Consider the following 14319-nt stretch of genomic DNA (forward strand, 5'->3'; position numbering starts at 1 on the left):
TGCTGTATAACAAAGTGAATCAGCTCTATGTATACATATATCCCCATATCCCCTCCCTCTTGCGTCTCCCTCCCACCCTCCCTATCTCACCCCTCTAGGTGGTCACAAAGCACTGGGCTGATCTCCCTGTGCTATGCAGCAGCTTCCCGCTAGCTATCTGTTTTACATTTGACAGTGTATATATGTCAATGCTACTTTCTCACTATGTCCAAGCCTCCCCATCCCCCTCAAGTCTATTCTCAACGTCTGCATCTTTATTCCTGCCCTACCACTAGGTTCATCAGTACCGTTTTTCTAGATTCCATATATATGCATTTAGCATACGGTATTTGTTTTTCTGTTTCTGACTTACTTCACTCTGTATGACAGACTCTAGGTCCATCCAGCTCACTGCAGGTAACTCAATTTCGTTCCATTTTATGGCTGAGTAATATATGGAAATTAAATTTAATGAAGAACTTGTTGCTTCTTCAAGGGTATCTATTGTGATATGATTCCTTCAGTGAATTCTTCATAGTTTGAACTTTTTACTTTGTGACCTTAGGTTTGACCCCTTGTATTTTACCTGGTGTGAGTCACGTGTTTTAGATGGGGATGTCTTCATACACTGTTTAATAATCTTGGCTTCATTTATCCATGAATTTGCCCACGTATGGAAGACTTTCCGAGAACATTGCTAATGTTTCTGAATTCTACATTAAAAACTTTGTGTTTTGAATCAGTTTTTTATTCCAATAATACAACTTTGCCATTTATTTATGGGTACTTGGGAAGTGGAATGGTGGATCTGCAGAATGAAATCAAACTAGGTGTAGTTTCAGTTCTAACCTGGTACTATGTCCAGTGCTAACCAAGGGAGGCCTGTTTAGTACTTAAAAACCTTTCAAAGGAGGGATATTATTTGCCTTCATTGAGAAGGGTGGTGAGGGACACTGAAATTTTCAGAGTCCTTTGAAAATTTTTGTTTAACTATCATTATATGAATTTAAAACAATGATTTAATTTCAGATTTGCATCTACACCAGAATCCTGTGGGGCAGCATATTATTTGAAGTTTCAGTTAAGAAGCTCTTTAAATTCCCCACTGTCATACTCTTCTCAAAGCTGTCTTCTGTGGTCCCTTAATTAAAGAGGGAGTATGTTTGAGATGACATTTTAGAATGATGTATTTTCTTCTGATTACAGAAGTTCATGTTCATTGTAGGAAAACTTGGAAAATAAAATGAAAGGTATAAAAAAAATTACCTAAATGCTATAGTCTAATTAACATATCTTCTTGTTGGTCTCAGTACATCCATCAATCCAAATGTTTATCACTATCCTTAGACATAATTGGATAGGGCATGTATTCAAAGCCTATAGAATTCACCGTCTACCTTCTGAAACCTGATAGATAAATTTTCTTTTTTTAGCTTGTAATTGACTTCCTAAAGTTTAACTATTAATTTTCCTTTTGAACTTTTATTTTACAAATATCAGAAACTTGCTTTAAAATACAAGATAAAATTATGATACCTGTTTACCTGTTAAAGTCTTCCTTCTTGTTAGCTGCTTATTAGCAGGTCGGTAAATTTAACTCATTTGAAGGACGTGTGGTGGTGTCAATGAGGAGGAAAAGACCTAAGTGGTCATTGGCAAATCATTTTACTTTCTGGGCCACAGTCCTTTGCCTGTGAAAGAAAACTTTGACTCAGATGATCTTCAAGCCTCCTGCTGTTTCTTGATTTTTATGTTGCTCTTCTGCTTGCCTCTCAAGATTAGACTTTGTGGGCAGACAAATGTCAGGAGCCAGGTGAACCTTTGTGGAGCCTGTTTTGTTTAATGTTCTAAGTCAGGTTTTTCAGATTGCTACTCATGATCCATTAGATCATGCAGCATCTACTTATTGAATGCCTATTATGTGTCTGGCACTGTTTAAGCACTTGGCATGCACAGGAAAAGATATAAAAGGTAATAGTCTAGTGGAAAAGGACAAATAAGAAATAAAAATAAGTATGTAAAAATATATGGTATGTAAGATGGTGATTCATGTAGTAGAGAAAACTAAGCAGGCAAGGGAGAGAGGGAGCATTGGGGAAGTTGCATTTTTGCATAGGGTATATCAGGAAAGGCTAATTGAGAAGGATATTTGAATAAAGAGTTAAGTGAACGAACCATGCTCATATCTGGGGAGGAACGTTCCCTCAGGATTTGCACGTGCAAAAGCCCTAAAGCAGAAACATGTCTGACGTATTCTAGGAGCAGGAAGGAGGCATCATGTGGTTGAAGCAGAGTAAGGTAAGATGAGTGCTAGGGGGCAGAGTCAGAGACATAGGGATTGAGGGGCTGTCTAGGGCATTGTTGGCATTATAAAGAATTTGGGTTTGGGGGACTTCCTGGCGGTCCAGTGGTTAAGACTCTGCGCTTCGAATGCAGGGGGCGTGGGTTCCATCCCTGGTTGGGGAACTAAGATGCCACATGCCACATGGCGCGGCCAGAAAGTTAAATGAGTAAGTAAGTAAGTAAGTAAATAAATAAAATTTCAAACCTTAAAAAGAAGAAAAAGAATTTGGGTTTTAATCTGGTTGAACTGAGAAGCCACTGGCAGATTTTCAGCAAAGGAGTGATGTGATCTTGACTCATGGATCAGCATGCCTCTGGCTGTCTTGTTCAGGATGAAATGAAGCATGGGCCAAGAGTGGAAGCAAGGAGATAAGATAGGAAGCTCTTTCAGTAATCCATTGGGCCATGAAATTAATTTAGATGGTCACAAGTATTTATTAGATAGAAAATGGAAAATAGAAAATCAGTGCATTGCACACAGCAGACAGTAAGTTGTTTAATGAATTTATGCTAAATAAATGTGAGTGTACTGGAATGCAGTATAAGATGTACTTACTACAAAGGTTTACGATAAACAAGTTTGAAAGCCATTATTATCCTAAGACATTTATATTATTGCCAACTAGAGGGACTTTGGTTTTTGGACACATTCTCAGTAAGTGGCCCCTGTATGAAATAAGCCATCTTCCTATAATCGTGTCTCATCGGTCAGCACTTTGGCCTTCTCTCCCCTTTCCTTTGCATTCCTCTCTTCTCTTGTTTTCAGCTGTTTGCATAAGTGTTCTTGTAGAAGATACCAAATTGTAATTTTTGTTTTCAGACCCTCTTCTGCTTAGGATTTTTTCTAGACTTTGCCTCTTTCCCCTTTAACATTCCTCTAGCTTTGTGGCCTTGTATCCTGACAGTCAGCACACGCACCCAGTTTCTCCTCCTGCCATCAGGGTCTGCCTGTTTATCTGCCTGTATTCCCACCCACTCCTTCTGCACTGTTACTGTTGCTGTAGCAACTGCCATCTCAGTCTCCCCCTTCCCCTGGCTTTTTTCTTTCTCCTGCCAACCACTATTCATTAAACTCTTCCTCTCCAGTTTTCTACACTGTGAGGTCAGGGCTGATGCTACGTAACATCTGTCAGACGGTAGGGCCAAGAATAGATTAAGATAAAGACTAAATGGCTGCTTACAAAACCCCTCTCTGTTTTTCCACAGCTTAGAGTAAAGGGGGGTTTTGAATAAGCAGGTCATCTGACGAACTGAGATGACTAAATGCTGAGTCCCTAATTCCATAGAAATGTCATGAGTGTCCAAGAACAAAACTGTTATGGCACTGCTTCTTAATTCATTTCGAGATCTTGCATAAGGTTGAGATCTTGCATAAGGTTGAGATCTTGGTTGGTTTTATGTGGCTTTGGGGATCCTCTGAGCCAAAGGCAAAAACATGGACTGTATGTCACTTCAACTCTGGGTATGTCCCTGTTCTGGAAGGTGATGATTAGAGGCACTGCAATACCTACCATCCATGTTTGCTTCATGGAGGGACTAGATGTGCCATTTGATTACCTGAAGATCTTTTTATCAGAAATTTAGTCTAGCACTTCTGCTGACCTCATTCAGACTTAAAATTCTGGATGTTCAAAAAGGGAAGGAAATTTTACCATGGACACTGAACCTGTATCTATATTTCAACCCAGAGAGGCTTGGCAGTGGATCATGTTCTGAAGAAAATAAGTTTGTTTAGTCACAGATGACAGTGTGTCTTTCTCGGACTTATTGTCCAGTAGTTCTGGTTTCCTCTAGAGAAGTCTCAGTCTTGGAACTGAGGACTGTATTAGAAAAAACAAAAGAGAAAGCCCAGGTTCTTCTCCTTCCAACTCACATAAAAGAAATGGTTAAGGAAAATGTGGTAGGGACTTCCCTGGTGGTCCCACGGTTAGGACTCGACGCTTTGACTAATGTGGCCACGGGTTCAATCCCTGGTCAGGGAAGTAAAATCCCACAAGTGCACGCACAGCACAACCATTTGAAAACAAAGGAAGATGTGGTATATATATGCAATGGAATACTACATAGCCATAAGAAAGAATGAAATAATGCCATTTGCAGCAACATGGATGGACCTAGAGATTGTCATACCAAGCGAAGTAAGTCGGAAAAAGAAAAACATAACCATATGATATCACTTACATGTGGAATCTAAAATATGATACAAATGAACTTATTTATAAAACAGAAACACACTCACAGACATGGAAAACAAACTTATGGTTACCAAAGGAGAAAGAGGGTGGAGGAGGGATAAATTAGGAGTTTGGGATTAGCAGATACAAACTACTATGTATAAAATAGATAAACAACAAGTTCCTACTGTATAGCACAGGGGACTATATTCAATATCCTGTCATAAACCATAATGGAAAAGAATATGAAAAAAATATATATATATAAAACTGAATCACTTTGCTGTACACCAGAAACTTACACAATGTTGTAAATCAACTATATTTCAATTAAAAAAAAAAAAGAAAGAAAAAGGTTAAGTGATCACCAAGATCTTGAACACACTTGAATGGAACTGATGTGGGCTGTGACTTTTTGAACTTTTTCACTTTTTACTTAATTTTAGTATCTTCTAGGATTTGTCATGTTCTCTGGGTTGTGTTATAGGAAGTACAAAATGCCCCTGTATTCCTTATAGGTCATCCTGTCCTAAAGCAGAAACTGGAGGGGAGAGATTTTCCCCTACCCGTGGGACATTGAATTTGCCTCTCTGGTTGTCTGATACCAGCTCTGTCTGATGCCTGTGATTTGGAGTAGCAGTACCTTGACTCCCAAGTGTTTCACAGGTGTTAGGAAACTTTCACATAGAAACTCTGAAGAAATTCATGCCAGTGGGCTTTGGAAAATCTTGTTGGCACCGTCGATGAATTACTTAATCATGGATTTATGGAAATCTAGGTTCATGAAGCCAGATCTTGGAACGTTTACCAATGCTGTATCTTGTGCAGGACTTGATACTCCTAGTCACTTTTTCTGGAAACAGCCTTGGCTTGTTTCTCTTCTGTTCCAAGACTTTAGCCTTGGCCAAAAAATTTTTCTTTTTATCCCACCAAAGCAGTAAAGAAGTCCAATTGAATATTTTTGAGGGGCCAAAAAGCAAAAACCCAGGGGAACACACTAGTGAGGAATATTTTCCTGATGTTCTGAGGTTCTCTTGCTTTTTGTCCTGCGTCTTTTGCATGCTGACCCTTGGATCACCTCCTACCCCATTCTTGTTGCATTTTATGACAAATTCTTCGTTGAAGATAGGCTGGGAATAGATTGATTGCTTTTATTTTTCTAATAAGGATATTTTGGGTTTTTTAAAAATCTATTAACAATCATTTTATTTTACTTGCTTTTATCTCATTTATTTTTTAATTTTTTTAACATCTTTATTGGAGTATAATTGCTTTACAGTGTTGTTAGTTTCTGCTGTATAACAAAATGAATCAGCTATATGTATATATTTATCCCCATATCCCCTCCCTCTTGCGTCTCCCTTCCACCCTCCCTATCCCACTCCTCTAGGTGGTCACAAAGCACCGAGCTGATCTCCCTGTGCTATGCAGCTGCTTCCTACTAGGGATGTTTTGATTTGAACTCATTTTAACTTGTTGCTAGTCCTTTCAAGATACTGCTCATCTCATTTGGGTGTGTAATGGTGACCATTTCTCTGGAGGAGTGGAGATGGTGGCACCTCCGCTGTCAAGATTGAGGCATTCTTATGTACAGGTACCATCAGTTCTCCAAGAAGAAGTAAGAAACTTCTCCTTCAGGGAATGTGTTGAGGGCAGGAAAAAAAACATTTCAGGCATTGTTGGTAGAGTGGAACTCTGATCTTAAAAGGAATTAGAGTCCTTTCTGCTGTTAGACATGGAGCTGTAAAAAGTGCCATATTGTGTGGTTGGCTTTTCGCTGAGCCTCTAGTAATCTGCTTTCTCTCCACCTTATTTTTCCCCTCTACACCTGCCGCCCCAAATTCCAAAATGGAACCATATTTTTCAAAGTGTGGTTTGAAAGTCACATGCATCATAATTAATTAAGGTTGCTTGTTAAATTCAGATTCCTGGGCCCACTTCTCAGACTGAATTAGAATATCTGGGGATGGATCCTGAGAATCTGCCTTGCTTTTTTTTTTTTTTTTTTGCCCATGTGGCTTGTGGGGTCTTGGTTTCCCCGACCAGGGATTGAACCATGCCCCCTACCGTGGAAGTGTGGAGTCTTAACGACTGGACCGCTGGGGAAGTCCCAATCTGCATTTTTTAAAAGTCCCAGATGATTTATCATGCATCTTACCCATGGAATCATAAACAACAGGATCTTTGACATTATTTTTATATCTTGACTGTGAGGGGAAACTGCTCCTAAGCCTTTTCTTCCTGATGAACAAGACCATTCTTACCATTCTCAACAGGAGGAGCCAGCTGCAGAACCCCTGCTGAGAAATTACAGTTAATGTAGCTCACTTTCTGAATTTCAGGTGTCAGTCTATCCCTCTGAAAGGATTTTTGCACCCAAACATGAAGTATTCAGTTTTAGTAGCTGCTGCTACAGTTGTTTGGTAGCTGCACCCCTAAACACTCTAGGAGCAAGATTCCTATGTACCTACCCTCCCTGTGTGAGAGATAGGAGTTCCCTGCCCAGAAACTAAGAGAAAAGTTAGTGACTCTTGTGGAGCCCACAAACAGACCCCTGTAGAGTGGCCAGATTGCAGACATAGGAGCTTGGGTGGGAATGGGATGGGCCCAGATGCCTGTCCTGCAGGCCTGACTAGAATCTGCAGAGGAAGTTCCTGTTAACAAATGGAAAGGGTGTTGCCAGAGGCCCCAGCTTTCCTGTCAGGGATGCCTGAGCCGATGCAATCCCCTGCCACTGTGGCTGACCAAGTTTCTTTTTGTTGAGTCTTGTTCCCACCCCCAAATCCTCTTCAGTCCTACAGATACTGGTTTATTTGCACACTCCATGCTGATCTTGAATTGAAAGGCTTTCATTGTTTTTGAGATCAGTGTTTAGATAACACCACATGCCTGTGGCAGCTAGGACACCCTGTAAAGGAAATGCCTGGGCTCTAACAGCCCCATCATTCATTCCCTGTATGTGAATGACTGTGGCCTGTGTTTAGGACATTATAAGAACATTGCTCTGCAGGGATTATTACTTGGGGACTGCAGGAGTACCAGGCTTCTCCTTGATGTTTAGAGTTCTAGGGACCATTTTCTAAGTCACTTCTCTCTTTACTTCCCTTCCAAACATAAGAGAATTAAAGTCTGTTTTGCCTAAGCCTTTTTTCCACACATACCTGCGGTACTAGAGTGTTCTTCCCTCAGGTGAGAAGACTGCTTTGGGGGACACAGGACTCACTGTGGCTAGTGGTGCTGCAGAATGTTTTTATGATTAGGCCAGGTTGGCAGCTTCCTTTGCACTGTGGTCCAGGGCCTCCTTTTCCCATGGGATATCTGCTTTCTTTTTTAAAAAACATTATAGTAATAATCTCTTTAATTTGTATAGCGCTTTGCCAGTTATAAAGATTTACACCACATATCATTTCATTATATCTGTATAATGATGTAAATTTAACTGTATATAAAGAATATATTAAAGAGTCTTCAGAACCAAAATTAATATCAGAGTTTCAGAGAAAAGATGACTTCTTGGATTTATGGTTAATACAACAGCATGTTGAAAAAACTAAAGTTGTGAATTCAATTATGTCAAATGGTCAAACATGCTAACACTAACAGCAGGAGGAGTAATTTATTCTCTATAAAACCTATAGACACTATTATAATTGTAAATTACTTTTAATTCCTTTTTTTCACATTTATAAACCTTTTTTTTTTCCCTCTTTTGGTTGTTTGCAGGTTTTTTGTTTTTTTTTAGTTCAGTTTAGTTTTGTTTTTGAAATATCTCCTTTCTTGTCCCCTTAAACTTCTCCATCACTCTCTTACCAGAAAAGAAATAAAAGAAAATGTGTTATATTCATTCAGTGTTAAATCTCTTCTGGTAACATAGAGCTCTTTAAGTTTTCACTTGGTAAAATGCTATTAAAACTTCTTCCTTAAAAATGTTTCAAATAAGTGTGGCAGGTTCCAATTTATGTATCTCAAGGCCCTTTCCAGCTCTGATTCCCTAAATTTATAAACTTTTTTTCTTAAACTACTAGAATCTCTTTTCATGACCACAGTGTCTTGCGAAGCAGAGTGAGTTAATAACACTGATGTGGCCCTCATTTCTGTAGCATTCTCCAATGCATATACTTTTTTTTAAATAAATTTGTTTATTTATTTTTGGCTGCGTTGGGTCTTCGCCGCTGTGCGTGGGCTTTCTCTAGTTGCGGTGAGCGGGGGCTACTCTTCATTGCAGTGTGTGGGCTTCTCATTGCAGTGGCTTCTCTTGTTGCAGAGCACAGGCTCTAGGCACACGGGCTTCAGTAGTTGTGGCGTGCAGGCTCAGTAGTTGTGGCTTGCAGGCTCTAGAGCGCAGGCTCAGTAGTTGTGGTACACAGGCTTAGTTGCTCCACGGCATGTGGGATCTTCCTGGACCAGGGCTCGAACCTGCATCCCCTGCATTGGCAGGCAGATTCTTAACCACTGCACCACCAGGGACGTCCCTCCAGTGCATATAATTAATCTCACTTTCTTACCAGTAATTTGGTGTTCCAAGAGTTAAAGAAAGAAAAGTTGGTTGACATGGACAATGAACCGTCATCCCTCTATCATAAAATAGTGTCCGGGTAATCATAATCAAGGAGCCTGACTACTAGAAAGTTAAAACACATACCATTTGTTACTTAGTACTGTATAATTGTTAATGTTCACTGCCATCCTAGTTAACACATTGTAAGTATCTTCTGAGTCATCAAAATAAATTATTTGGAACCATACTGTGTGACTTTTAAAAAATGTTATGAACATTATGAAACTACAGAAGAATACTGGGTGAACCAGATCATACCACTCTCTAGTAGAAGGTAGATAAATGGAATTATATATATTAGCCAAAGTATATTTTAAAGCTAAATATAAACTCTTTGGGAATTGTAAAGGGAAACAAGTCATCTTGCTTTTCTAATTGTTGTAACTGCTTGCTCTGTGTTTTAATTTAAAATTTTTCTTTAATATTTATTCTTGAGTTGTGCCATATGGAATATAAAAATTCTCTGTAAACAGATTGAAAATTCAAAACTAAATGTGTAAGCAATAAAGTGATTATTATTTTTTTTAAAATTCCAGAATAAACTAGAGTATCTATTTTTGGCTGATGGTTCTTGTATCTCTAATTCAAAGGACAAATATATTCCTTAAATACCATCCATGATTAGCCAGTTAGTGTGGACACCACTGACTTCCCAGGGTCTTGACAAGTATCTATTTGCCTATGTAGCTCAGGTAAATAAAAGAACTAATCATTTTAATATGTCTCTTCTTTCAAGATGCTTGTATTATCCTTTTCCTATAAATTTACTGGTAATTTGCCTTTCAGAGATTGAAGAGGGGAACCACCAGTTTAAATAACTTGCTTTAATGTAATCAAGGAGTCATTCCCGTCCTCTTTATTACCTTCTAGCCCACTGCATAAAAACAACTTTCTGCCAAAATTCAGATGTGCAAGGCTGACAGGAGGTCCTGGTACAAAATGCAGTGTTTTTTGCAGACTCTTGTCCAGCCTGCCTCATGCCTGATCCCTGTGCCTTCTGCCTTCTAGTTCTCTCCTGCGCTATGGGGGCAACCTATCCCTCCAAAGTGCCATGAGTGTGCGATTCAACAGCAACGGGACCCAGCTCCTGGCCCTGAGACGTCGCCTGCCCCCTGTGCTCTATGACATCCACTCCCGCCTGCCTGTGTTCCAGTTTGACAATCAGGGTTACTTCAACTCATGTACCATGAAAAGCTGCTGTTTTGCAGGAGATCGTGACCAGGTAAGTGCCTTCTGCCGCCTGCATCCCACACTCATGCTTTCCTCTCAGATTGTTCTTTCTGTACTGGTCTTTATTTCTCTTTAGCCATGTCAGGTAGAAACAGTTGAGGGGAAACAATAAGTGTCTGGAGACATTCTGGCTTAATAGTGAGTTTTTCCATCAGAGCTGCCTTTGGGTAACATGAGGCACACACCATAAACCACAATATGGTTCTGAGCAACCTAGCTCTGCCAAGTTTGTGAACAGATTTTAAGATTCTAAGAGTGTGTCATTTCAAAGGAGGAAGTCCATGGAAAATTAGCCTGCCAAAAAAAGACACCTTTTTTTTGGTATCAGTGAAACACAATGATGTATGAAACACTGTAAGTACCCTCCAAGAGACATACATCCTGAATAGCCCCTTTGAATGGCACCTTTTTCTTGGATGAAATGGGCTGAGCAGCTTTGTCTGAGAGGAAGCCAGATGCTGACGTTTTTCCTTTTTATTGCCAGTATCACAACTGGGAAGGAGAACCCAAGCTGTGAGTTTCCAGCCTTTTCACAGTCTTACTGGGAATCGAGATACTGATGTTGACTTAGAGCTGGCAGTTTAAAAACATACCTATACCTTTGCTATACCTGTCTCTCTTGGCCATAGAAGTTCTGAAGTGGGTGTCAGTGAATGGATCAGTTGGACTGGTCTGAGTAATCAAGCTGAGTAAAGACAAATATAAAGAACGATTGATCAAATAAATGGATAAATTTTTTTTTCTTCTCAAACACAGCAAATCTTATTGCCGTTTCACATCTAGATTGGAAAAATAGAAACCGTAGTCTTGCTAATTCTTAGTGTTCGCTTTGGATCCATCAACTATGTTAAACTTTGACATATAATTCTCACATGCTGTACTCCACTGCTTTAAAGTTATTTGTGGGCAAGGGGCATAAAACAAACAGTTCTTTGAGAACTTGTGAAGACCCTGCTTTCTGAAGGCAGTAGCTAGGGTTTTTCTCCCTAGCTGAGGTAGAGGCTCCCCGACATCATAGCTTAAAGATTAGCATATGTAGTAGGAGCACAATAAATGCTTTTTTAATTGAGTTGCATGTTAAAGAAACTGAGAATATCTTTTAAGTTGTCCAGGCTAGGAATTTCCCCTTTTATAAATAGAGAATATATATCTAAATTCAGAATTTATATTTGTCAGAGTCCTAGGGCCTACTTAGCTGCAATCTACACTTAAAACCACTAGGTGGCTTCAGTTATATAAGCGATATCTCCTTGGAGAGGCCACAATTCCTGATAGACTTAGTTTTTATAGACAATTTGTTTCTTGGGTGGAAAGAAGCAGTTTCTAGAGATGCTGTGACTCACAATAGAATAGGTAATTTTTTGCTCTGCAGAATGGTTGATTTAGTTTCATATAGCTATGGAAATGACAACCAAGCCCCTGCCTCCCTCTCTACCTTTCTTCCTTGCTTTTGTTGATTTTCCGTCTTCTGTCAGCCTCTTATGCATGTGATTTTATTTCATTGAACAATAAAGAGCAGGCACTAAATGTAGAAATGTAGTGGTTTATTAGGTTTTATTACTGGAGACACAGGCCCTGAGAGAAAGGAGAAAGAGGTGAAGGAGAATGGATGTTGTGTTTTCTTTTAGTTCCTATGTTAGCAGCCAGAACCTGCCTGCATGGAGTCCTTAAAAGACCCAGAACAGGGCTTCCCTGGTGGCGCAGTGGTTGAGAGGCTGCCTGCCGATGCAGGGGACACGGGTTCGTGCCCCGGTCCAGGAAGATCCCACATGCTGCAGAGTGGCTGGGCCCGTGAGCCATGGCCGCCGAGCCTGCGCGTCTGGAGCCTGTGCTCCACAACAGGAGAGGCCACAGCAGTGAGAGGCCTGCGTACCACAAAAAAAAAAAAAGCCTGCGCGTCTGGAGCCTGTGCTCCACAACAGGAGAGGCCACAGCAGTGAGAGGCCTGCGTACCACAAAAAAAAAAAAGACCCAGAACAAAGGCCTCTAAGCAATATGTAAGAGCACATAGACCATGGTTTCTCCACCTTGGCACTGTCAACATTTTGGTCAGATAATTCTTTATTTTGTGGGGCTGTCCTGTGCATTGTAGGATAATTAGCAGCATCCCTGGCCTCTCCCCTCTAGATGCCAGTATCATCTCCCCCACCTGTCACCCAGACAACCAAAAATGTCCCCAGACATTGCCCCTGATTGAGAACTTTTGACCTAGGTTATAATTACCCACTTTGAGATACAGGAGGACAGGTACAGATACTGCCATAGGCAGAGCCACACAAGGTGTTTTGTGGTGGTCCTGGTTATGTACATTGACAAGATGTAGTTGTTTTGGCCTTTCAGGTTATATATAATGATAAAAACATTGAATGGCTTTTGATTTTCTCTATTCAGATTGGACTATTATGTATGATTTTTGTCCTATGGGAAAAGTTTGTGGGTAATATATCCTTTCTGACAAACTAGACTGCTTTTTGGTTGGGATAAGTGGTTTGCCATGGATAGAGGAGGATGGGAAGTCATTGAGTCTAACTTCAAATCCATTTCAGAGTTAAAGTCTGTTTATATTCCCTATATAGATTATCAGAAGTATATAACCTAGGGAATAGGAAGTACAGAGATTTATGTTTGGCTGTTTTCTTCACTCCTTAGGGACTAAGAAATGTAGCTAATTCATCGTTATCTTGTCTCCAATGCCTGGCACACTGAGAGCACAATAAATATTTGTTGAAGTGAATCTTGAGTACTTTGGGCAATGTGTGGTTTTTAGCTTTCCAGGCCTAAGCCTTGTATAACTGTAAGTCAGGATTGATAAGTACCTGTTTTCCTGCTCAACTTCCAGGAGCTTTAGGAGGATGAATTAAATAATGGATTTTCAGTGAAACTAATCTACTGAGCTTATACTTTCTAAGTGTAGCATAGGAGGCCAAAATTATTGTCTCATTCCTGAAACATGTCTCTCAAAGGTGATTTATGGGCTCTGACTTTCCACACTCAGGGCTAAAGCAGCAGCTGCCACAGTTCTAGTATGATCTGCAGGACTGATAGGTATATTCTTTGACTGATTCAGACAGGATCTTTTTAGCTGCTTTCAAATTCCAAAGCCTACCCTTTCCTTATATCGGTCTTTATATTTGATCTTTTTCTTGTATGCTTTGAGTACGCCCACAGCCCGAGGCTCTGTGCTCTGGAACTCTTCATTTAGTCATAGGCTGGGTAAGTAACCATCCCAGAGAGGAATCTGTGAATTTCCATAATAGGAATGAACATGGTCAAGAAAGGCAGTAAGCGACCTATCTATCTGAGACAGTCTTCTGGCTTTTAATTACACTATTACTCAGTCCACACAAATCAAACCATTATGCCAGAGAGCCTGTACTTCCCATAAGACTGTTCTAGGTTCACTAGGTAATTCATTAGCCCCAAAATGAAACTAACATTTCAAGATCAGAATAAAGCATAAAACCGACTGAACCTACTTTGTGTCTTCCCCATGCTCATTGCCACCATTGTAGATCAATTCTAATTATAGAGCTATTAGAAATCATTTTGTACAATCCCTCCTTTTACAGATGAGAAAACAGGCTTAGAGAGGGTAGGTATACAAGTTAAGACATGTACAAGTTTGAGTAGGACTAGAACCCAGATTTTTGAGCTCTCAGTAGAGACTCCTTTTCACTATACAGAAGGTCACAACATAATGCCTTAAGCAAGGCAAGCAGCAAAAATGAGTGAGTTGGGCTAGAAGTAAACATTAGTGAGTAGTGGGGACCGTGGCCAGCTGGAGAGCCCACCCCATCCTAAATCTAAGTGAATGCCGTATAAATGAAGCTTTGACGCAGCTTCAGCCCATTGTTGCCAGGAGGGCCTTTGGTTTTTTCAAGGGAAGCCAGAAGTAAAGATTTGTTACGTGAAGTTTCCTGATTTTTAAGTATTGCAGCAAATTCATACTTCATTGTATGAATTAAACAAACCTGTGCACCATAACACCTATTCTTTATTAGAGCCACCAGTTTCAAACTTCGGTGCTTCAGCAGG

The 14319-nt window shown here is 40.1% G+C and overlaps 1 protein-coding gene across 2 annotated transcripts in view; it reads left to right on the top strand.

Annotated features, from left to right (window-relative positions):
* DCAF5 (DDB1 and CUL4 associated factor 5) overlaps positions 1-14319 on the top strand; it is a 95976-nt gene that overhangs the window by 40853 nt on the left and 40804 nt on the right. For both annotated transcript variants that reach the window (XM_007454448.1, XM_007454447.1), the window contains exon 6: positions 10063-10276. In XM_007454448.1, coding sequence (XP_007454510.1) covers positions 10063-10276 — 214 coding nt within the window. The remainder of the gene's footprint in view (positions 1-10062; positions 10277-14319) is intronic.

Source organism: Lipotes vexillifer, unplaced genomic scaffold (assembly GCF_000442215.2).
Source record: "Lipotes vexillifer unplaced genomic scaffold, Lipotes_vexillifer_v1.1 scaffold197, whole genome shotgun sequence".
Lineage (NCBI taxonomy): Eukaryota > Metazoa > Chordata > Mammalia > Artiodactyla > Lipotidae > Lipotes > Lipotes vexillifer.